Source organism: Lithobates pipiens, unplaced genomic scaffold, assembly GCF_037356315.1.
Source record: "Lithobates pipiens isolate NorthernLeopardFrog02 unplaced genomic scaffold, aLitPip1_a1.2 Scaffold_18, whole genome shotgun sequence".
In the NCBI taxonomy this organism is placed as follows: Eukaryota; Metazoa; Chordata; class Amphibia; order Anura; family Ranidae; genus Lithobates; species Lithobates pipiens.
The window spans coordinates 435849679-435875813 of NW_027507758.1; the positions used below are offsets into that span (position 1 = coordinate 435849679).

At 40.6% G+C, this 26135-nt stretch overlaps 1 protein-coding gene and 1 pseudogene across 6 annotated transcripts in view; one reads left to right on the plus strand and one right to left on the minus strand.

The window, feature by feature from the left end:
* The window catches only part of PLCH1 (phospholipase C eta 1), a 400513-nt gene that overhangs the window by 344708 nt on the left and 29670 nt on the right, over nt 1-26135 (plus strand). For all 6 annotated transcript variants that reach the window (XM_077488115.1, XM_077488116.1, XM_077488114.1 and 3 more), the window contains 5 exons: nt 11180-11277; nt 22619-22798; nt 23646-23753; nt 24200-24324; nt 25428-25512. In XM_077488115.1, coding sequence (XP_077344241.1) covers nt 11180-11277; nt 22619-22798; nt 23646-23753; nt 24200-24324; nt 25428-25512 — 596 coding nt within the window. The remainder of the gene's footprint in view (nt 1-11179; nt 11278-22618; nt 22799-23645; nt 23754-24199; nt 24325-25427; nt 25513-26135) is intronic.
* Nucleotides 15116-15650, minus strand: LOC143988498 (small ribosomal subunit protein uS11 pseudogene; annotated as a pseudogene).

The window sequence follows — 26135 nt, forward strand, 5'->3', positions numbered from 1 at the left end:
GAATGGTCAAGGGTGGGTAGTGGGGTCCCCCAGGGTTCTGTGAGGGGAACAATGCAATTTAATTTGTTCATAAACGACCTGGAGGATGGGTTAAACAGTTCAATCTCTGTATTTGCGGACAATACTTAGCTAAGCAGTGCAATAACTTTCTGCAGGATGTGGAAACCTTGGAAAAAAGATCTGAACAAATTAATGGGATGGGCAACTACATGGCAAATGAGGTTCAATGTAGAAAAATGTAAAATAATGCATTTGGGTGGCAAAAATATGAATGCAAGCTATACACTGGGGGGGAGAACCTCTGGGGGAATCTAGGATGGAAAAGGTTCTGGGGGTCCTAGTAGATGACAGGCTCAGCAATGGCATGCAATGCCAAGCTGCTGCTAACAAAGCAAACAGAATATTGGCATGCATTAAAAAGGGGATCCGGGATCTAGAGAGTGGGTGGGGGGTGGAGTACCATGACGTAGGCGCGCGGTGAGGACGATCTCCGCATCCGCCTCCTTCCTCCGAACGAATGACCCACTGGATCCCCGCGGGAAGACGCAGCCTATGACAGACGCCGACGTATGAGTGGAGCGCCGACGCCGGGTCCGAGATCGAGGCTTGAACACGAGGAAGACCCGCAAGCTGCACGGCAGACGCTATAGACGCTATAGAGAGAGCCGAGACATGGTAACCCGAAGCTGCGCCTGACCAGAGCAAAGGGGAGAAACAGCCTGACAGCTCAGCAGACGGCCCGGGGATCAGCTGGTCGGACCCCAAACGGGTAACATCAACAGGTCGAGTGTCAGCCAAGGACCCAGCAACCGGAAGCAATGCGGGACGGAGCCTGAGCGTAAAGGTACCGGACGGGGTAGGGGGATGGAGCAGGAACCTGATATGAAGTGAGTAAACTGCCATACATTGCTGCATAAGGATCCTACTGAAAAAGGACTGATATAGAAATGATTGCAGGCGATCTGAAGTGATAAGATGTAAATTGGCTGACCTGGATTGGCATGTCTGTTCATTAAGAGGGGAAAAGGGTTCTGTCATCCCCCAAACTATTAAGATTCAAATTACCATAGCCCTTTAGACGGTAAGGTGCAAAAGGTATTTCACCCACGAAGCAAGTGAAATAAGCATTGTGATTAACTCTGAAACTCTATAGACCGCCCTGGAAATATATGGGTGGATGATGGAGGGGGAACATGCATAGAAGGTCTACATTAGATTCCCCGACCAGACCAGACCCCCCCCCCCCATGAATGAAGGTACTCCCCCTACCTGAACGTTAAGAAAAAACTACATGGAAGTAGAAGTGACTCTTTACGAACTGTGGTAGAGTGGAGTTCGAGTGCCGGTATCTGGCCTGGCAGTCGGTGACCAGAGGGCCTCTTTTTCAGGAGTGGGGAAAAGTTTTATCTAAGATACGCATATCCCCTTACCTCCTGCCGAGTTTATCTCTCCATAACCTTGCCTCAGAAGAGCGAGTAGGATCTAAACCCCTTTTAGGCAGTAGCAAGACATCAGCCGAGACCATTCTGTATATTAACCCCCCAAGACTTGACCCACCTGGATATAGACTATCTACCTATGCCATTCGATCTCCTTCGGAGATAACTACACCATCCCAGCCCGAGTGTCTGGAAAGAAAACTTCCTTTCTATCCCTGTACATCCCTAGTGGGTACACGGAAGGTTTATTCGGACACTTTTGTATATCCTGACGTAAGCGAGGAGAGCATAGGTTGACGCTGAAGGATCCACTTGAAAGGACCGTAAGAAATAGAGGTTTACCTCCCCTAGTAGCGGGTTGATCAACGTGACTTTTTCCAAGTGTATGACTGAGTTTTGACGGGGATAAATATACCCCCTTGTCCCCTCCTTTATTTTTATTTTTTATTCTCTTTTCCTTCTCTCCTTGTTTTGTTATGTGCACCCTTCGCCAACTTATTGCCTCAGAAGAGTAAGAAGGTATCAAGCCTCTTCAGGGTGCGCCTGGAGACCCCCCCAAGGGACAACTCCGTCAGTCCATATAGGTTGACGGGGAAGAACATTATATATAGATTTTTGTATTTTTCTCTCGGGTTTATCGCAGGTGTACAACGATATTTTTGTATATTTGTGTGTAAGCAAAGGAGGTGGGAAAATGAGGGGGAAGACAAAATCAGGTAAAAGTGCCCCCCCGATATCCAGTCCCGGTGGGATACAGAGATATATGGCATGTAATAATGTGAACACCAGCATGTTGGAGGAGGGGCAGGAAAGCCCAAAACAGGGAGGAGGAAGGAGGTCAGGGCCGAGTAGACAGAAGTTAGGAGAAGAAGGTAAAGGTGCAAAAGCAGACGAGGGTAGAAGTGGGGGGACGAAAGAAATAAGCCCAAGTATTATAAGTACTATAACCCAAAGCTCGTACAGAGGCCAAGGGGAGAAAGGGGGGGAGAGAGCAATGGGAGAACCCATCCCTGAGGAAGAGACCCGCGACCCAATCCCCAAGTGGATCCCGCCCCAATAAAAGAGATGTTGGGAGAAATGTTTGCAAAAATGGAGGCGGCTTTAAAGACAGAAATAGCGGGAGTACGGGCAGATATAGGTAGGGTTCTGGAGAGGGTAGAGGAGGTTGAAGAGAGAATGGACAACCAGGAGTTGAGAATAGAGGAGATAGCAGAACAGGTGCAGAACCTACGGAGAACAAATAGGTCCCTCCTTTACAAACTAGAAGATCAGGAGAATAGGAGCAGGAGGAAGAATGTACGCATTAAAGGTATCCCTGAAAAATATGGCGCCACAGAGCTGAGTAAAATAGTGCAGCAGGTTTTCAACCCATTATTACAAAGAGACCCAACTGAGAACATAAAACTAGATAGGGTTCACAGGATAGCAGACCGGGGAGGAGTAAGCAGGGAAGCAACACGAGATGTGATAGTGAGGTTTCACTATGTAGAGGAGAAGGGGCAAATAATGGAGAAATTGAGGGCAGTTCCAGGGATCCACTTTGAGGGTACAGAACTGCGAGTATTTTCAGACTTAGCCCCAGAAACATTGAGGAGAAGAAGACTCCTAAAACCCCTAACAGAAGTTATGACCGCTGCGGGCATCTCTTATCAGTGGGGTTTCCCAGCGTGTTTGTGGGGACGAAGAGACGGCCGCTCGGCGGTACTTCGCTTCCCGGAGGACCTAAGAAGGTTTTGTGAGAACCTAGAGATTACTCCCCCCCCCCGCTACCTGGTTGGCAGGAGGAGATAGATACGCACTCCCCCCAAAGAAAGCTAAGATGGCAGAGAAGGAGCACTAAAGGGAGGAACGATGGAGAGGAAGATAACAGATACAGGGAACAGCAAAGTTGAGGGCTCGAGGGATCCAGGGGGAAGGGAGGGGAGGAGGCGGGAGGGAGGGAACCGTCGTCATTGGGTAGGTACTACCAGGTATGAACCCCCAAGGAAACATGAAGTATAGACACTGTCAGAGAGACAGGGTCAGGTTCATGTACATACATTGGGGGGGAGAGACCCCCTACCAACGTCTGCAGTGGCAGAGTTGGGAGAGAGGGAGGGAGGGGGGAAGGGGGTTCGGGGCGTTGGGTAGTGGAAGGGGGGGTTGTGTTTCTTTTTTTTTTTTTACTTGTCCTTCGTGTCCTCCTGGTCCGCTGGAAGGGGTGGACCCACTCTGGGTCGGTGTGTGTGAAGCAATAAAATAATAGATATCAATGGTTCTTATTAACGTGATAACATACAATGTAAGGGGATTAAACACAAGTGAAAAAAGGTACAAAATCAATAAAGAACTACAATTTATGGGGGGAAAAGTTATATGCCTTCAAGAAACCTACATTACTAGTAGCTCCGGGATAAGTTTATCATCTCATCAATTTCCAATGTGGTTCTATGGAGATTCCACATCAGCACACTCCAGAGGAGTAGCGATTGGTTTTGAAAAATCAGTAAGATTTGAGATTGAAGACCGACTGACCGACCCAGAGGGGAGATACCTATTCTTAAAGGGCAAATTGGGAAATATGAAATGTACGATTGTTAACGTGTATGCACCAAACAGCAATCAAGAGAAATTTCTGTTGAGAGTATTAAGCAAATTAGAAGATTTTAGAATAGGAATGGTAATCTTGGCTGGTGACTTAAACTGGTGCCTGGATCCTAAGCTGGACTCCTCAGGGGGTGGCTCACGGAGAGCAGAGCATCAGTACAGGAAAATAAATAAAGCATTTAACAACGCTCAGTTACATGATGGTTGGAGGATTACTCATCAGAAAGATCGGGACTATACCCACTTCTCCTCAGTACATAAAACATTTACAAGATTAGATTATATCTTTGTAGGACAACAACTGGTAGCCTTTTTAAAAAAAGCAGAAATTAAGTCAATCACTCTGTCCGATCATGCCCCTGTAAGAGTCCAACTAGATATACAGGGTCAGATGGGGACAGGAAGCGCGTGGAAATTAAATGACTCACTCATCCTTGAACAAGATGTAAGTGTAAAAATCCTGCAGGAATTAAGTGATTTCTATACGACGAATGACACAGGAGAATGCTCGAAGGCTACTATTTGGGAGACCCATAAGGCGGTCATCAGGGGGACCTTGATTGGAATTGGCGCAGGGAAAAAGAAAGACATGGAGAAGGCGAAGAGACAGCTATACAAGGAGATTGAGGAGTTAGAACAAACTACTAGACCCAGAGGGCTCCAGGAATCACAGGAACTACAAAAAAAAAAAGAGAACTGGAAGAATATCTAGAACAAGAGAGGAGGACAGCTTTCCATAGAATAAACAGGGAGAGACATTTGTGGGGCAACAAGTCAAGTAAGTGGCTAGCCAGAAGAGTAAAGGAACAGAAGAACAGGACCTATATATCGAGGATTAGAGATAGGGAGGGGGAGATGAAGTTCGCAACATCGGATATTGCAGAGAACTTCCAGTCATACTACAGTGCATTATATAACATAGGTAGGAGAGGGGAGGGAAAGGAGAAAAGGAAAGAAATAACCAGGGATTACCTAGAGAAGTTCAAAAGCTTAAAAGTGTCAAGTGAGGATCTGCAGGAACTAGAGAACCCTATCTCAGTAATGGAAGTGGAAAGGGCAATTAAAGAAACAGCGATGGGGGGAAGTCCCAGACCAGATGGCTATTCCATCGTGTACTACAAAAAATTTAAAAATTTCCTAGCACCCAAGCTTTGTGACTATTATAATGAGGTGGGGGATGGGGGGGGCTTCCGTGAAGAGGCCCTGCTTGCCCACATCTCATTGATTTTAAAAGAAGGAAAGGATCCAGCAGCGATGGAAAGTTATAGGCCGATCTCATTACTGAATGTAGACGTAAAGCCTTATGCGAAAATTTTGGCGGAACGATTTAAATCTCTCCTCCCCAAGTGGATCCATACCGATCAAGTGGGTTTTGTCAGGGGACGAGAGGGAAGGGATAACGCTTTAAAGTCAGTAATGTTGATACAGGAAGCAATTAGAAGAGAGACTCCCACTCTGCTCTTGTCGGTGGATGCCGAGAAGGCATTTGACAGAGCAGATTGGGAGTTCATAAATAAGACCCTGGAGCATTTGGGGCTGGGCGAGAGAATGATGCAGAGGGTAAAAGCATTGTATAAAAAACCGACAGCTAGGATTAGGGTGAATGGCTCCCTGTCTCGCCCCTTTGAATTATTCAACGGGACGAGACAGGGATGCCCTCTTTCCCCGATCCTTTTTGTGATTGCCCTGGAGCCATTATTGGCAGCAATTCGGGACAATCAGGACATACGAGGAATAGCAGTAAGAGGGAAAGAGTATAAGGTGTCTGCATTTGCGGACGACCTGCTCTTGTATGTGACACACCCCAGATTATCAATACCAATGATAGTGAAGGAAATAGAACAATACGGTCGAATATCTAATTTTAAAATCAACCTATCTAAATCAGAAATACTAAATTTGAACGTATCTAAAGAAACTCAGAAAGACTTAACCGCAAGCCTACCATTTAAATGGAGTGGAGGGGAACTGAGCTACCTAGGGATTAAATTAACGGCAAAAAAAACGAAATTGTATGAAACAAACTATATACCCCTGCTCAATAAAATTAAATCCCAAACGGAAAATATGAAACATAAAAGAATATCGTGGATAGGCAGAGTGAACGTAATAAAAATGTTTATACTGCCAACGGTACTATATACATTCCAAATGCTCCCCATCGTCCTCCCGAGTAGTTTTTTCAGAAAATTAAAATCTCTTGTTCTTGCATTCATATGGTATCCCAAAAAACCGCGCATTGCTCATAAGGTCCTAGTAAAGGAGAAGGAAAAGGGAGGAGTGGGACTACCAGATTTTAAAAAATACTATGAAGCCATAATATTATCCAGGATAGTAGATTGGATACATAACTTAGAGGGGAAGAACTGGGTAGAGTTGGAAATAAGTTTAAGCGGGACAGACTTAACAAAAATGATTTGGATACCATCCCAAGTAAGGAACTTAGGAATAGGCACTAGCACGATCACAAGGCACACACTGAGAACATGGGACAAAATAAATAAGTCACACAACTGGACATGTAATTCCCCCTTAATGTCACTATTAGACACAAAATATTTCATACCAGGAATGGAAGAGCGAATGTTTTATAGTAGATGGGCACAGAAAGTAGAAGTAACACTGGGAGAGGTGATGATGGGAGACAGGATCTTAACATATAGGGAAATCACTCAACAATGGGGAAATAGACCCTTAGATAAATGGAGATACAATCAACTAGCACATTTCACACAAGGGCTCCCACAACCCCTACGAGGAATGAATGATTTAAGGCCACTAGAAAAATTATTTAAGGACCCACAAAGCATAGTGAAAAGGATATCCAAAGTATACAAAGTATTAAGAGGTGAGGGAGAAGGTGAATTACCCATATACTTAGGGAAATGGGAAAGCGAATTGGGGACTCTTCGTAATGACGAACAAAGGAGAAATATATTAAAAATGACATATACATTAGCGAAAGACTCACGAACATATGAAATGGCATATAAGTTAATAGCGAGGTGGTATATGACTCCCATAAGAATGCAGAAATTAAGAAAAGGAGAGGACTTGATGTGTTGGAGGGAATGTAAAGAACAAGGCACGTTTAAACACATTTGGTGGGATTGCCCAAAAATAAGACCTTTTTGGGATAAGATAATTGAAAATATTTACCTGATAACTGGAATGAGGATTAGGAAATGTCCATGGGCTTGCCTGTTCCACGACACAGACATGGGAGTAAGACAGTATAAAGCTACACTTATCCCCTATCTCTTGAATGCAGCCAAAGCCGTAATCCCAATTCATTGGGGAGACCCCCAGGGGCCGACAATCTTAGAGTGGGTGAAAAGGGTGGAGCAGAGTAGACTGATTGAAGATTCGATCAATAAAACCCTGGAGCCAGAGAGTGCAATCCAAGGGAAATGGCAACAATGGCTGACATTTATAGAGAGTGGGATCTGTCTTGTCTGAGTAAATAGGTGTAGGGAGTAGAGGAGGAGGACGAAGGACACGGGCGGAGAATGGGGGGCACAACTCCGTCCGAATTTTTTTTTTTTTTTGCCCGTGGGGGGGGGAGGGAGGGAGGAGATGTATGCTTTTAACTGTATTTTGGAAGAAGAGAGGGGTAAGGAGTCGGTAGTTCTGTAATATACTATACGACTCCACCCTCAAGATTTGTAAAACAATGTGTGAATAATTTTTGAATAACTTTTGAAAAATATAAATAAAGAATATATAAAAAAAAAAGGGGATCCGGCCACGGAAACAATAATTCTCTGGTCCGGCCGCACCTAGAGTATTCTGACCAGTCCTGGGCACCAGGCCTCCGGAAGGATGTACTGGAAATGGAGCGAGTACAAAGAAAGGTAACAAAGCTAATAAAGGGTCTGGAGGATATTAGTTATGAGGAAAGGTTGCGAGCACTGAACTTATTCTCTCTGGAGAAGAGACGCTTGAGAGAGGATATCATTTCAATATACAAATACCATACTGGTGACTCCACAATAGGGATAAATCTTTTTCACAGAAGAGAGTTTAACAAGACTCATGGCCACTCATTAAAATTAGAAGAAAAGAGGTTTAACCTTAAACTACGTAGAGGGTTCTTTACTGTAAGAGCAGCAAGAATGTGGAATTCCCTTCCCCAAGCGGTGTTCTCATGGGGGGCATAAGATAAGATAGATAAGCATCTGAACGACCGCAACATACAGGGATATACAATGTAATACTGACATATAATCATACACATAGGTTGGACTTGATGGACTTGTGTCTTTTTTCAACATCAACTACTATGTAACTATTTAACTATGTGTAATCTTTTTTACCTGTGGGACCTTTTCCTCCGGGCTCCAATATTGTGGTTTTGTGTCATCTAGACTCCAGCTTGCTGACTTGTTAATTTCCCCCATTCGCCGCGGGAGGCTCCACTGGGTATGCCTTTTGCTGCATCGGGACTTGGATGTATTTCCTGATGAAGCGGTTCACCCCGCGAAACTAGTCAAAGTACTATATATGACCAGGTCACCTTTGTTTTAATGCTATGTAGTTTGTATTAATACAATTTTGTCTTTTTTTTATGATTGTCTTTATGTCTTACTTATACTTTTCTCACACTGTACCGAGATGGTCCTTTTGCTCCCTTGCCCTTGGTGAACCTCGGTTGGGGACCAGGTTCCTAAACTTCTAGTCCACTAAATTTTGGATTATGGTACAATCTGTCATTTTTATATTCATGGTTATGATTTTTAAGGACCACCCACTTTCCTCACATTTGGTCACTAGAAGTGCTTAATATCATAGGAAACCCTGTGATACTTAGCACCATCTGATAGCCAAATGCTGTATTTTCCATTTTAAATTAATGTAAAACATTCGCCATCACAGGAAAGAATCTAATGACATTTGTTTTTGCCCGGTTTTAGTAGAACAAATGTACATGCATTTTCACTTGTGTTATATGTTATTTTGTGTTTGTTTTTAAGAAGTGATGCGTCTAGACTAATTTTCATATGTTAACCGGGCTAAATTACACAGAAAACTGAATATGTCAGATGTCTGAACCCTCACTCTGTTGCTTTGATATGATATGTAGAATTTTAATTAAAGAGAAACTACTGAGGTGGTCTCTCTTTAGAAAACCAAAATCATTGTCATCAATTTGTTATCCTAAATTAAATTATCTTATTAATAATAATAATAATAGTAATAATAATAATAATAACATATACATCCCTTTTTACTTTAAAAAATGTCAGTACAGATTTACCTAAATAGTTTCAGTTCCTCTTTCAGTCCACTTCTATAATATGGCTGCAGAAACATCAGATTATGGTGTTCACCACTAAACACTTGTGTATATGCAGATACTGCTGTGCAGGAAACATATTAGTTATAGTGGCACATCTGGCACCAAGGAAATGATTAGTATAAATTTGGGGTTACATGAAGGAAGCCAGAGGAATGATATCAGTCTATTGCATTTCTATAGGAAAACAAAATATATGTAATTGAAGTTTGGAGAGGGGACTAATGTTAACCTAATGCAGTTGTAGAAATAATTTTATACATCCATTATTTGTATTGTTTGATTTCGTTTATGAATTATTTTTTTACAATGGAGGCTTTTCTCATTAAAGTAAGGGGTTCCTTTTGATTAGGGTGGCTTTGGACCCCCCTCTGGAGATCAGGGCTGACCTTTTTTGTATCTCTGTTAATCAAGCCTGTATTTTGTGTATGTATTCTACATGGTAAAGTACTTTTCTGTATTCAATATGTTTCAGAGTGTATTTTAAAGAAGTTCTGAAGAGGGTTCTGAGGCTACAAAATAAACTATTTTTAATATTTAAATATCTATGCTGTCAGAATGTAAACAGTGTCTTAAGAAGTCATATATATCTACCTTCTCACAAAATTATTTGGCAGTACTTGGTACATTAACTTTTTCTGACTTTTACAAAAGTGATTGGTGCCCCCCAAACAATGTAGCCTTGGGCATAACTCTAAAACCTGTGAGCACCGCTTCTATTTGATTGGACACATTTTTTTTAGGATTACCAATTCATCATTATTATCTTTCTCTCTGTTGTGATAATAAATCTATGCATTGCCTGTGTAGAATACCCCCTGTCTGGCTGTTACATCATGGTCACCACAGAAGACTTAGTGCCCGTTCACACTACCGCGACTTGTCAGGCGACTTAGCCGCCTGACAAGTCGCGCTCCGTTCTGTACTATGGAACCGTTCTAATAGGAGCGACTCAAGTCGCTCCGACTTAGAAAAAGGTTCCTGTAGTATTTTCGGGGCGACTTCAGGCGACTTGCATTGACTTCTATACAGAAGTCATTTTGCAAGTCGCCGCTGAAGTCGTGTGCAGGTCGCGTCTGTGAGTCGCACTGCAAGTCGCGTCGCCCCTGTGTGAACGGGCACTTAGGCTGCTTTCACACTGGGGTGGGCGGGCATTGATGGTAAAACGCCACTAGTTCTAGCGGCACTATTTGGCAGCTATCAGCTGAATAAATGGTTTAATTGCGCCCATGTGGTGCCGCTGCCGAAGCGCTTTGCATGCGCTTCGACAGCGGTGCCCATTCATTTCAATGGGTATGAGCGGTTGAGGAGCCACCCGAAAAGCTGCTGCTTGCAGGACTTTTTCTAATGTCCTGCAAGCGCACTGCCCCAGTATGCAAGCACTCGGGCTTTCACAACGGGGATGTAGGGGAGGCATTTTTCAGGCACTTTACTATTTTAAGCCCAAAAGCGCCTGAAAAATGCCTCAGTGTGAAAGGGGTCTTAAGGTCTTGACATGATGAAAAGATTTAACCTTCTGTTGTGAAAAAGTTATTTTCTGCGAGAGGTGTGAAACTGCACAACACTTTCCCCCAAGAGATCTGGTTTACACGCAAGGCAGATTTAAAAATAGGTCAGATGTTGGGTTAGTAACATTTTTGCGTGTTGAACCAGATACTGTATTTAGCCAGGTAGAGGTTAGGTAGGATTTGTTAAAGCAAATTTTACAATGAATTACAAAGAATTTTGGCCTTCTAATAAATTAACTGGTATTTAGATAAAAAAAAAAAAGGTAAAGTCAATGGATGCACATCTTTCAACCTATGCCAATATATAATTGATTACTATTAACAGTTTTTCTACAACTACCACTTAACAGACTTGGCCGTCGAAGGAAGACGATGAAATTATGTCGAGCGCTGTCTGACTTGGTTGTTTACACAAACTCAGTGGCCGCACAGGACATCATAGATGATGGTAAGTTATAATCCAATTTTCATGTATTTTATATGTCTATTGTAGAGAAAAGCATTTTTTATCTTTTTATTCCATTTAGAAAATAACCTTCTGCTATAGGTTTGAAATATTGAAAAGACTATTTAAGTAACTCTGATGAATCTGGGGTGGAGAGTGCGGTATGTCTTATGATGTATAGCAAAGGATATGAATCTATGGTGAGATCCAATAGAGTGTTAGCTTCCAAAATATAAAATGCCCACAGGCAAAGTGCTTTATTGGTGTATTGGGAGCATGGCACAAACCAGTAGGTGAAGCTGGTACCTGCATTGCAGATGAAAGTTTCCTTGACCCACACACTGCTGCAGTGCTGCATTCTGCTCCTGGCCAGCAGCAGGGCTCAGTGAGGAAATCTGGGACAATACTTGAGACTAGAAGAGGTGTACACTAATACCATCATTCTGACAATTGGTCATAGCCTGAAACCTATAGGTGATGCTTTCTTAAAGGTGTGGCAGGGGTGTTGCTAATACTAAGCTTGGTGCAGAAATCATGGTACAGCCTCAATGCCAGTTGGGCGTGGGAGTGGTTGGATTGTGTTGCGAATGGATGGTTCTACATTTTATATTCTTTTGGGACCAATGGTTTAGTCAGTGCTTTTTTAAACTTTTATGGACTTTCATTTATTGCTTTTTGTTGCTGTTTGTTACTTATACCTGTGGTCATATTTAAATTATGTTAAAGTGACTTTGTCATGGAGATTGCCATTTCCAGACCTGCTGCCTGGCATTTCTTGGCTTTAGTATGTCTGAGCAAGGCTCCATTCACATGGGCAACTAGCACTGGTGCAAATGACAGTGGCAGGAATCTGCTGATTCCTGCAACTATTTTAGCCACTTGTGAGTGTGTCCGCTGAGTTCTGTACCTTTTAGGCCGGGTTCACACTGCTGCGGGGGAGATCCGGATGTGATTCGCACCGCACTGCAGTGCAAATCACATCTGATCTCCGTGCGAACTGTGGTGTGAACCCAGCCTTAATGACAGATCTGCGGGGGCTGCAACTATCAGTGGCTGTCCGCAGGGTTGGCGTTTACCTACATTGGCTGAAACAGCTGCAGCAATCAGCAGATTTTTGCCACTGTCATTCTCACTGGTGCTGGTTTGCCATACTTTTCCCCTGACAGAGTCACTTTAACCGCTTCAGCCCTGGGAGAATTTACCCCCTTCCTGACCAGAGCACTTTTTGCGATTCGGCACTGCTTTAACTGACTGCTTTAACTGACAATTGCGTGGTTGTGTGACGTGGCTCCCATACAAAATTGACGTCCTTTTTTTCCCACAAATAGAGCTTTCTTTTGGTGGTATTTGATCACCTCTGCGGTATTTATTTTTTGCGCTATAAACTCAAAAAGCCTATCACTTGGAGAACTGGTGTATATGCTTGTGTTCCATATTGTGAGGTTTTTGGTTTAAATAACATATCTAAACCCAAAATCAAAACTGTATTATATTGTAGCTTACCAGATTCTTAGATGGGGTGGCTGTATTCATTAAAATTTTTAGACTTTTTTCCTATATTTTAACCAGGTGATCCAGCCAATAAGTCTGTTATTTTTCTTAACATCCTTTAACAGACCAAGCTGTCCAGAAAAAGTGTCAGTTAAAGGTTGAGGCAAGCCATTTAACGCTGATAGGCCTACTTATAATGGTCAGCTTTTATTCATTTATGTAAAATCTTTATCCCAAAAAGGAAAAAAAAAAATTGTCTATACCTACTTAAAAAGTGTTAGCTGGAGTTCGACTTTATTTTGTTAGTCACATCCATCTAAATCTATTAGTTCACCTAACACTGTCATCTCTCCAGATTGGCAATGCTGCTGTCCAAAAGTGTCTCTGTTACTCCTCTGTCCAGCTTGGAAACACCTTAAGGCTGGGTTCACACTGCTGCGGGGGGAGATCCGGATGTGATTCGCACCGCAAATCACATCCGATCTCCGTAGCGATGCGAGTACAGCCATACAGATAGTATGGCTGAATTCGCATCGGTCCCGCAGCAAACTCGCGCGGGACCCTTTTTTTGGTCCGCAACAGAATCGGATCGCATGGGGGTTCACACCATGCGATCCGATTCCTGTGCGAGTCGGCAGATCGCACTGCGATATGCGGACGGATCTGGGGGTGTCATTAACATATCATTGACACTCCCAGCCGTCCGCATAGGGCAGTGTGAACTGCCGGCGGGAGTAATGCGATGCGGGAAAACGCTGCGGATTCGCGGCATTCCCGCATCGCAGCGGTGTGAACCCGGCCTAAGACAGAAAGTGTGTTAGTGGCCAAATCACCAGGTCAAAATTAAGGAAAAATGCCTAAAAAATAAGAAAACGAATGTAGCCAATACATTTAAAGTGGTTGTAAACCTCAGTTATAAAATCCGAACAAACCTCATATATCTGTAGTGTTTATTTGTCATTCTCCAAAGCTCTAAGTGTGTTTCTCTCTGCTGCTTCATTCCTCTGCTATCGGTTATGAGTCATATTTGAAGTTTTCCTGACACTTTTTGACATAAATTTGTAATGGGGAGGAGAGCACAGCACACAGCTTGTCTATTCAGAATGCAGCTGATGCATCCTTCCATCAGTCCTGTGCTGTGTGTGAAGGGGGTGTGTCCCTTTCCTCCAATCAGCTCTCACACACTGTAGAAGAGCTCTAACTGCAGCTCTCCACCTCCTCCTCTGTGCTTCTAGCAGATGAAGAAGGATTTTATCTAAATTCAGCACTTTGAATGGATGTAGAAAAGAGAAGACTGCAGATAAACAAGAAAAACTTATGTAGAAGGATTTGTTTAATCTCTGTGTATCATAGTTACATATTTAGTAATATTGAATAAAGACACCAGTCCATCCAGTTCAACCTGAGTGAGTATCTACAATTGTCCCTATCCCTGTATGTTGTGTCTCATTACGATGCTCATCTATTATATCATGATTTTATTTAGGGTACCCATATAGCGCCGTCAATTTACGCAGCGCTCCACACCTACATTGCACACTCACATCGGTCCCTACCCTTAAGGAGCCCACAATCCAAGGTCCCCAACTCACATTCATATAAAAGGGCAAATTTTTGACAAGCCAATTAGCCATGTCTTTGGCTATTCACTTCGCTGGGTATATGTGAGGGTTTACATCCACTTTAAGAATTGGTAAGCTGCGATATATAACATTTGTGGTCTGAGGTTTAAAATTTACAGTTTTTGGGCCAGCAAAAGTACTAAAAATTAGAAATCATAATAAATGTGTCATTGTGAGAATGTATTTGCATACTATAGGCTAAAATCTTTCTGTGCTGCTGATGCATTGAAAGAATAATATTCTGCTGGAAAAGCATCTGGTTCACAGTAGTGGTTCATAAATGTGTAAGCTCTGTGCTGTGAGATAAGCTTTTGTTATTTTGTAATGTTAATTCCTCTTTAATGATAGAAACAATGTCCCCCTACAGTTTATCCATGGTGTAAGGATAAAGCTATGACTATGGCTATGCAAACCATTACTTTCTTTCTTGGCAAAACATGCAAATGAGACATTTATCATTATCAGCCATTTGTTTATCAGCTAATTCTTAGTGCACACAAGAGGAAAAGATAAAGGTGATTATGAAGTGGTACACATACAATACGCAGTTTATGTATGCTGCTTAATTTACAGTAGGTTAAATGGCATAGAGGGACAGTACACCAATCAATGGTATTTCAATTATGGGTGGATGTCGGCAGGCTGTATTAAAGTGTATGTAAACCCAGCTTAATAATAAATATCTTTTATTTGCTCCTTTTGGTCTGCTAAATATTCATTCAAAGGCATTTTTTTTTGGTCTAATTATTTTAATAACAACTGAAAGACAAAGCAGGAGAACTACAGACGACGAACGCGGCGACCGCCCTTTCTGCGGGTGCTGTCTGAAGGGATGGGGGTCACGTCCTCAATGCGACCAATTTTCATGCCTGAACGAGCTAGGGCTCTAAGTGCAGACTGGGCACCAGGGCCAGGGGTCTTGGTCCTGTTTCCTCCAGTGGCACGCAGCTTGTGAAGAGCTGTGATGCCAAGCTCCTTGCACCTCTGAGTGACATCTTGGGCAGCTAACATAGCGGCATAGGGAGAGGACTCATCTCTGTCAGCCTTGACCTTCATTCCACCAGTCACACGGCAGATTGTTTCTTTGCCAGACAGATCAGTCACATGCACAAAGGTGTCGTTGAAGGAGGCGAAGATGTGGCAGACTCCAAACACATTTTCTCCTTCAGCCACTTGTGGCCCCAGGCTGATAACCTGTTTTTCCTTCTTTTCCTTACCCTTACGTGGAGCCATTTTGCTACATCTTCTCGAGGAGCCGCTACAGGAAAGCTCAAAGGCATTTTATAAGATCTGTAATCCATTAGGCGTCAGAAATTCATAGCTGTCTAGTTTGCACTGCCTGGGTTATCTAAAGCAGTGATTCTCAACCTCAGTCCTCAAGTACCCCCAACGGGCCATATTTTCACATTTTCCTTTACTTTGTACAACTGCTTTAAATTAATATCACTGACATGGTATTGATAAGAGCTATTTTATCTAAGGGAAGTTCCCAAAAAGATGGCCCGTTGGGGGTGCTTGAGGACTGAGGTTGAGAACCACTGATCTTAAGCAATAATATCAATACTTCTGTTTCTTATCTTGGAATAGAGATGAGGTGAGTGAGAGGTGTTCTGTAGTTTAGAAAAAGACAGCTGGGCCGGACTGACAGCCAAGCTATATGTTGTAATTTTACAGCATATATATATTTGCATGACTAGCTTAGTACATTTCTGGCATACCGGTAGGTATGTTTATCTACTTGCAGTGTTTTTAAGGGATACAACATGAGAGATGTGCAAGTATTAGAGAAATGTACTGCTTATTTGTGTTTTTTTTTTTGTATCTTCAACTGTCAGTCATAAGTCACCAGGAGCAGATAACTTGCATCCACGGGTTCTTAAGGAATTCCGTCAAGTGATTGCCAGACCATTGTTCCAAATTTTTATGTGCAGTCTATTGACTGGAATGGTAATGTAGCTAATGTAGCACCAATATTTAACCACTTGAGCCAGGACCATTTTCCAGCTAAAGGACCAAGCCCCTTTTTGCAATTCGGCACTGCGTCGGTTTAACTGACAACTGCACGGTCATACGACGTGGCTCCCAAACAAAATTGGCGTCCTTTTTTTCCCACAAATAGAGCTTTCTTTTGGTGGCATTTGATCACCCCTGTGGTTTTTATTTTTTGTGCTATAAACAAAAATAGAGAGACAATTAAAAAAAAAATGCAATATTTTAAACTTTTTGCTATAATAAATATCCCCCAAAAATATATAAATATAAATATATTTCCTCAGTTTAGGCCGATACGTATTCTTCTACATATTTTTGGTAAAAAAAACCGCAATAAGCGTTTATTATTGTTTATTATTATTATTTATTATCGATTGATATATATATATTAGGGCTGTGGAAATTAAAGATGAATTCCTCGATTAATCGATTAATTTTTTTGATTGATCAAAATTCTTTTGATCGGTACTCACCTCTCCGCTGGCTTCCGGGTCTTCAGGGAGTTCCCTCAGAGATCCGGTGACGTCACTGGACTCCTCCCCCCCTTCCCCAAGTGCCTCTGTCTCCTACGAAGGGAAGGGGGAGGAGTCCAGTGATGCTGAAGTTCTGATTGAACGTACCACAGACGGGGTAGGAGCTACGCATGACGTCACCCACTGCTGCCCTACGGAACTAACATGATTGTCGGCTTTACATGCTGTGTTTTTATCATCTTTATGTGAGTAGTTTGTGTTTGAACACAAAAATTTTATATTATACTTAAGCGGTGAGATATTTCTTTCTACCCATGACCTGGCGTCCTTGCTGAGATCTAAGGCGACGCAAGAGAAGTTTATGGTCCGTGTTAACCCTTTTTATACCCGCTTGCATGACCACCTGTTTGCACAGGGGTGTATGCCATAAGGTGAGAGAGATTAGTTAGACCAGAGGTGGGAGGGATTGTCACGCTACTGTGGGAAAAAAAATTGTGGAAACTAACTAGTGTCGGGTGATTGTATATAGTGTATATCACATTTGCCACTGACTAACGTAGAGTTGCAATGCAAGGAGATCAGCTAAAAGTAGTTGGATCTGTATGTACGTTATAATTAATCGAAATTAGTCTATTAATCAATTTAAAAAAAAAAACGATTAATCGAACACGAACATTTTAAAAGTAACAGCTCTAATATATATATATATATATATATATATATATATATATATATATATATATAAATATATAATCTGGCTTGGGTATTGACATATGTTATGTTTGTACTGTTTGTTTAATGCTTTGCCCTTTCCTGAGCGTAACTGTTTTACTTGACCATTTCTAAGAACCAGGGTTTATATCTGCTGTTGTTTATTCAGACTCAGATTGGCAGTTTTAAATTCAATCTTATAGTTACATTTATGTAGATTGATTCAGATTTAAAGTGTTTCTGTGGAAGTAAAAGGAGCTTTACTGCTGTTGTGGTCTGCGATTTGAGCTTTTATCATAATTGCACGTTTGCCTGACATAGATCCAAACAATGCAGCTTATCTTGTTAAGCAATCCAAATGCTTCTATGATTTTCCTGTATCATACTAGAAGCATGCATTACTTAAAAGGTTTGTACAAAAGCGTTTGTATCCAAATACCACACAGTGGCTTGGATCTTGTGAGGCATAATCCAGTAATGCATATAGCTTAAAGTGATGGTAAAGGCTGGCAAGAAAAATATCATAATTCTAACAGTTGGGTGCTTAATAAGTAAATGCAAACATTTGCTAGATGGTGAGGATGGTGAGGAGGTCTTCTCACTGCCTGTTTTAACCCCTAAATACCAGACAACCATGGTGCAACATGTGTGTTTTGTGTGGTTGTAGGGCAGTTGGTTGTGAGGCAGTTGCAGCGCGGCACCATTCACAAGGGGGTATAATTTCTGCTGTGGCTGATTTGCTTCTGCATGGCATATGTACACCTCTGGCCACTGCCGCTGCAGTAAAAGGGGGTGCATTTGAGGGGTAGTGAAAACATGGCACAAGTGTGTATAACTTACTACTTGTGTTGCAAGCTGTGATGGTTGTAGAGTTTTCATAAGCAATTGCTAATACCGTTGCTAACTGAGACCTATATAACAAAACACATGTACCATTTCTTAAAGCTTCTTAGAGATCATTTATTTCAGACAATTGAGATCCCCACAGCATCTATTATTAAAAGGAGAAACATTATTGGTTTCTGTGGATCAGCATAGACAGTCTGAGGAAATGGCTTCCTCAGATTTTTATAAATGGAGATTATTAAGCACTGTTTGTTAGAAACGTGATCATTTGCTGGAGAGTAGGAAGGGAATTATACATTTATACTTTAGTTCTTGTAAAAAAGCACAGATGTGTTAAGCCAATATGTCTGTGAAAATTCTTGTTTATTCAGGCCATTGTATAGCTAATCACATTCTACTTGGCTTGTTCTGTATGGAAGCCAACGTGAAGAGATCTAAACAAGAGTTGTACAAATTTAAATCCTATGGAAGCATTGCTGCATTGCATAGCAGTTGATACATTCAGTTGATCTATTCACAAGCTATATAGACTTTTTTTTCTGCTCAAATAACCCATAAGAGCATATAGCTGAAAACCTTATTATGTTAACAGGGTGGTTAGCTATTAACTTGCTGACTTGATCATAGTAATGAAAACTTTCCATTTCACATCACATATTTTATATTTTAAGAATGTATTCTTTTCCAGAATAATTCTCATATATAATGAGGCAGACAAATGCTATTACGTCTGCATTTCCACAATAAAAAGATCAGTGTGACCTAGCACACAAAGATTTCCTTACATTACTTTGGCTTTATAGGCAATTCAATTTGTAGAAGACATTTAACATAGTGAAGGTTTGAATGTTTTGCCTGTTTACATGGCTTTCTCACCAGTCTGTATAAATAATTTTAGTGCAATCTCATTCTAGATCAGTTGTTTATAAAATGGCTGGTGCTTTGCAACTGTGAATATGACATGTTATATTCACAAACATCATTTTTTTTTATATTATTTGTTTTATTTGTGATGAGATGAGATGTAAAGGAATATTTAGGGGATATTTTTGTTAGGAATTTGGAGGAGCCACATTTCAGGGCCCTGCACCTAAAAATATTACCATAGGGCCTGTTTATCTATCTATCTATCTATCTATCTATCTATCTATCTATCTATCTATCTATCTATCTATCTATCTATCTATCTATCTATCCCTAAACTATGAACCTTGCTAGAAGATATAAATTGGGATAAAATCTTAGAAACAAAGAAAACGGAGGGTTTGCTTTAAGAGCATATTAAATAAGGGCATCAGCCAGTGCATCCCATTGTGAAATACATTTAAAAGAGAGAACTAAAGTCCTGGATGGCTTAACTCTAATGTAAAAATATAAAACAAAAGGGCCTGCGTTAATGGTGAAAAGAAAATTGAATAGAGAGGAAAAAAATATATATCACACACATATAAAAAAAAAATATATATATATACGGTACATATGCAGCACACCAGGAGTGTGATAATATTAAATGGAATCTCCAGACACAATATCAAAAGTGCTAAAGGTTCAAAAGTAAATGTGCACAAATAACATAAAGTCTATAGTGATTGTAGTAAAGACGTTGATAGTGTTGCAGCACCCTGTGGCAAATCTTCATAAAACGTGAGACAGTGTAATCCACCACCTTAAGAGGTGTAGGCTTACCAGATAGCCTATAGATTAGGCATGTCACCCACTCTGGGGTAGTGAAGATCTCCCACTGCCGTCTGCAACAACTGTGAGCTATTCACCAACCTGGCGTTCTCATTGACTTCCAGCTTTTGAACCTTGCCCCCTTTGATATTGTGTCTGGAAGTTCCATTTAATATTATCGCATTCCTGGTGTGATGCATATGTATATATCATTTTTATATGTGTGTGTGATATATATTTTTTCCTCTGTATTCAATTTTCTTTTCACCATTAGCGCAGCTATTTTTGTTTTATAGTTTTTCTGGTGTTGTACATCACCTTGAGTTGCAGCTTTAGCACTCCATTTAATAGCGCAAATTCCTCTTTTTGTCATCTAATGTAAAAATGCATATAAAAGCAAAGGAGAAGGCCTTCAAAAAAATACAAGACTGAGGGATCATCCTCAGCTTTCAGACTTTACAAAGAATGCAACAAAATATGTAAAGGTGCAATTAGGGCGGCTAAGATGGAACACGAAAGACACATAGCGGAGAAGAGCAAAAAAAATCCCAATAAATTTTTTAAGTATATAACAGTAAAAAAATATATCGCCCCAATAAAGAATGAGGAAGGACATCTGATTACATAGGATGGGGAGATGGTGAAGGTATTGAATTTATTCTTCTCCTCAGTCTTCATGAGGGAATCAGGGGGCTTAAGTAACCTAAACTGCAGTGGTTGTCCTCATGACACATTACAGGAAGCACCCTCATGGCTAACAGAGGACAGAATTAGAAGTGGACTTGGGAAACTTAACATTAATAAATCACCAGGACCAGATGGCTTTCACCCGAGGGTACAAATAATTACCAGACCATTGTTCCTACTTTTTGTTGACTGTCTAATGAATGGAATGGTGCCAGCTAATTGGAGAAAAGGCAATGAAGCACCAACATTTAAAAAAGGCCCAAAATACATGCCTGGGAATTACAAACCAGGTAGGTTAGCCTAACATTAATAGTATGCAAGCTCTTGGGGGGGGGGGGGGGATGATAAGGGACTATATACAGGATTTTAGTAATGAAAACCGGATCATTAGCATTAATCAGCATGGATTCATGAAGAATAGTTCTTGCCAAACCAATCTATTAATCTTCTATGAGGAGGTGAGCTGCCATCTAGATAAAGAAAGACCCGTAGACATGGTGTATCTGTATTTTGCAAAAGCATTTGACACAGTTCCCCATAAACATTTACTGTGCAAAGTAAGGTCCGTTGGCATGGACCATAGGGTGAGTACATAGATTGAAAACTGCCCACAAGGGCGAGTTCAGAGGGTGGTGATAAACTTTGCAAGAAGATCTGAACAAATTAATGGGGTGGGCAACTACATGGCAAATAAGGTTTAATGTATAAAAATGTAAAATAATGAATTTGGGTGGCAAAAATATGAATGCAATCTATACACTGGGAGGAGAGCCTCTGGGGGGAATCTAGGATGGAAAAGGACCTGGGAGTCCTAGTAGATGATAGGCTTAGCAATGGCATGTGATGCAAAGTTGCTGCTAACAAAGCAAACCGAATACTGGCTTGCATTAAAAATGGGATTAACTCCAGGCATAAAGTGATAATTCTCCCACTCTACAAGACTTTGGTCTGGCCTGGAGTATGCTGTCCAGTTCTGGGCACCAGTCCTTAGGAAGGATTATACTGGAAATGGAGCAAGAACAAAGGAGGACAACAAAGCTAATAAAGGGTCTGGAGGATATTAGTTATGAAGAAAGGTTGCAAGCACTGAACTTATTCTCTCTGGAGAAGAGACACTTGAGAGGGGATATGATTTTGATTTAAATTTACAAATACCATTCTGGTGACCCCACAATAGGGATAGAACTTTTTTGCAGAAGGGAGTTTAATAAGACATGTGGCCACACTCTAAAATTAGAAGAAAAGAGGTTTAACCTTAAACTGCGTAGAGGGTTCTTTACTGTAAGTGCGGCAGGGGTGTGGAATTCCCTTACACAGACGATGGTTTCAGCGGGGGGGGGGGGGCATCGATAGTTTAAAAAAACGTTAAGATAAACACCTGAACGACTGCAACGTACAGGGATATACAATGCAATACTGACATATAATCACACACATAGGTTGGACTTAATGGTCTTTTTCCAACCTCACCTACTATGTAACTGATATCTATCTATCTATCTATCTATCTATCTATCTATCTATCTATCTATCTATCTATCTATCTATCTATCTATCTATCTATCTATGTAACTAATATCTATCTATCTATCTCTATCTATCTATCTATCTATCTATCTAGCTATCTATCTGCCTGTCTATCATGAAAGCAAAACATACTGATCCAGCTATTTGACCCTGTTTTTGGATCAAATCAAACCTTTTTATTGTAGGACAGCATCCTTTCTATATCAAGTGAACTATTAATGCTCCCACTGATATGTTCACCACTGTCTTATTTAACCTTTCCCAAAAGAGGTGACTAAAATGTTATGTTCTTCTTTGACTTTTAATTCTGGTTTATTTCAGGTTCCACAGGAAATGTTTTATCTTTTAGTGAGACCAGAGCACATCAAGTGGTTCAGCAGAGGTCAGAGCAATTTATGGGGTACAATCAGAAGCAGCTTACCAGAATATATCCATCTGCATACAGGATAGACTCCAGTAACTTTAACCCCGTGCCATATTGGAATGCTGGAATCCAGTTAGGTGTGTACCATGATATGTATAACCTCGAATATTTTAACTCCTTGAAAGTATAAATTAACCTTTGTGAAAAAAATAATAAATGCACATATATTTGCAGGAAAAATGTGCTTTTCCTATTTTTTCACAGGAACCTGCAGAGCATTACACCCGCGATTAGCGGATCACGGGCATAATGTCAGGCTCATGCAGGCAAGCTCTACAGCTTTCTCCTCATACCAAATGGTCATTTGAAAGCTTCAGGGCTTGTAAATAAACCCTGGGGTGATCATCAGCACCCTTGCAGTTCATTAAGAACTACAAGCCATCTGCCAGGATGGCAGGTAGGGCTTGTAGTTTTCTCTTTCACAGATCTCTGTGAATAAATGACACAGCTGTGAGGGCGGAGCCCTGCACAGTCATGCTGCTTTCAAATGTGACAGCGGGTGCAGGAGGGTTCACATGAAGGGGGGTTCTGGCAGTGGGAACCAAGTAAAAAGGAACATGTTAAATACATGTTACATGCTAACTACGGGTGTTACATGTACCATGTTTCTAATGGTGAACCTATCCTTTAATTACTTTGCAGAAAGAAGTGTAATTTTACTATGTGCTAAAATTGTCTGTCTCTTGGTGAAAAGGTTTTTCTATAATCTCATGATAAAATGTAAATTCTATTGCACCCTGGAGATCTTGATACAGAACTGTCAATTTATTTGCTAAATTCATATAATGGCATTGCTCTCTTGAACTGGTGGAAGTAAATGTTTTATTAATACAGTAATGTCTTCTACATCACTGCTTTACTGTTATAATTGTGTGGCGTTCACTGTACTTTAGACATAACTTAGCCCTCCTTCTATGCCTTCAGTTGCACTCAACTATCAAACAGAAGGACGAATGATGGAGTTAAATCGTGCAAAATTCAAGGTGAATGGCAACTGTGGTTATGTCCTCAAACCCCAGCAGATGTGCAAAGGTAATCCACTCTTCTTAATTAGCAGGCCCCAAAGTGTAATATATGCAGTCCTATTTCTATTGTTAGTGCTGTTAAATTTAATAAGGATGCCCAGTAAATCATATTGAGCTACAAAATGGCATAGGAGGCAATTTAATGCATTGGGGCTGTTGTAAGATGGCTAAGTGTCATGACTTAATCTGCTTCATAGATAAACTGATTTGCTTAAAAAATGAATAACACGTATGAGAAATAGTGACACATCGGACTGTTCCTTTTCATTGCAGTTTCATTTTGCTTATCATCGTAAAATAAACAGATATTAAAATGTCTTGTTTGCTATAGTCAGTCTTGTAACCATTTATTTGTAAATCTTATCCAGAAAATAATAAAAAATTGGAGGGGGGGATATCTGCTTGCATGTATACTTACATTATTCTTCCTGTTTATCTTATATAATACTGTAGGTGTACTTAACCCTTTTTCTGGAGATCCATTACCTGCCAGCCCCAAAAAGCAACTAATCCTTAAAATTATCAGTGGACAGCAGCTTCCAAAACCCCCTGATTCTATGCTTGGAGACCGAGGAGAGGTGAGTTATTCACTTATAAGGTACTTCACTGACACTCCTTTCTGTAATGTTTAATAGCGAAACTGATTTAAATACAAAATACTGAACAGTATAGGCAGTAAAGCATAGTTTATTGCAATACTAAGAATTTAGAAAAATAAATCTTGTGTTTAAATTTTTGTCTAGTTCTGAGCAAAATTCTACAGTGTAAATTGTAAACTGGCCTTATAAACATTATAACCGATAAAAATATTACTATTTTAGCCCAGGTTCACATTGATGCAATTTCTGATGCATTCCAGAATGCATGGAATCACATGACAATTGAAATTACTTTATATGGAGGCCTTTCAGTTATACGCTGCGCGATTCTGATGCAATTTTGAAATGGTCTTGTGTGAGTTTAGAAGGTGCGGTGTGATTTAATAGTAACTGCATGCAAACTCTTATCTATCATAAGATAACATGATTCCAGTGCATTTTCTACAAGTCTCAACTTTCTCCCTTCAATGGACCATGGCCGAGAGAGAGAGCAAGAGAGAGAGAAAAAAACATTAGCAGCTGTATCCAAATCACCTCTGAACTGCATCGACTCACACTGATCAAATCTTACTGCAAAACGGATTAAACTCATACCGAATCAGTGTGAATCTATCCCTAGTCTATTTATCTATCTATCTATGATAATGTGTTATTATTGTCCACTATCACTGTCGCCATCATTAATTAGCAATATTCTGTCATCATTCTCATCATTACCCATCCTCATCTATTACTCATTATCATCATTATATAGTGAGAGCTATAGATTATCATCAAATTTATCATAGTCCTCAGTCAAAATTAATTTTAACTCTCGCATCATCATCATTGTTCTGATTATGGACACCATTCAATACACTTCTGCCATAAAATCTGCTATCATCATTATCATTGTCCCCTGAAATGTAACTTCCATACCTGATTTTACATAGAGAGGTAGCGGGTTATAATATGACAATGTCTCATATACTTTCAAACTGTCTGAATGATTATTATTGGATAATCCATTACTGATTGCTGTTGAACAATTCATCTTATTCTAAATTGCTTCTTGATTTATACAAATGCCTGCATTTTTACAGATCATTGACCCTTATGTTGAAGTAGAAATGATTGGTCTGCCTGTTGACTGCTGCAAAGAGCAGACTAGAGTGGTGGACGACAATGGTAATTTGTTTTATGTTAATTATGGCTATGATTTGTAAAAGATTTTGAAAAGAAAACCTCTTGTCTTTTATCAGCTATGATATGTCTATGCATTTGCACATTCAAAGAGTTTCTATTGAAAATGTCTTCAAAGAATATTAACAGAGTCAGAGAGAGTTTTACATATTATAATTAGGTGTTGAGATGGTAAGGGTCATTAATGCCACATATTAATGAACCTGGAAATCTTGTAATCTTCTGAGCTCATGATGCATTGATTGAGTATGTAAAAGGTCCAGAACAAAAAAAAAAAAAAGAGTAGGGGGGACGGAGACATTGTCCCTCCTAAAAAAAAAATCAATGAAAGAGAAAGGAAGAGGAGAAAGTAGAGCGGGGGAGAGTAAGAAGATAGAGAAGCTAGAAAGGGTGTGGCGAATGAGGAGATAGGAGAAAGAGGACACAGAGGCTCTCTACATGTTCCCCACAGAATTATACTACCTGCAGTAAGGCATAGCTTTCAGGTGAAAGTGAGGGGTACGTTTATTAAATCCATGGAGCCCACAAAGAAAGAAATTTCCTTTTGAGACATCAGGAGAATGCTAGTAAGTTTCTCGATAAAGAATGTGTTTATGTGTTGATGGACT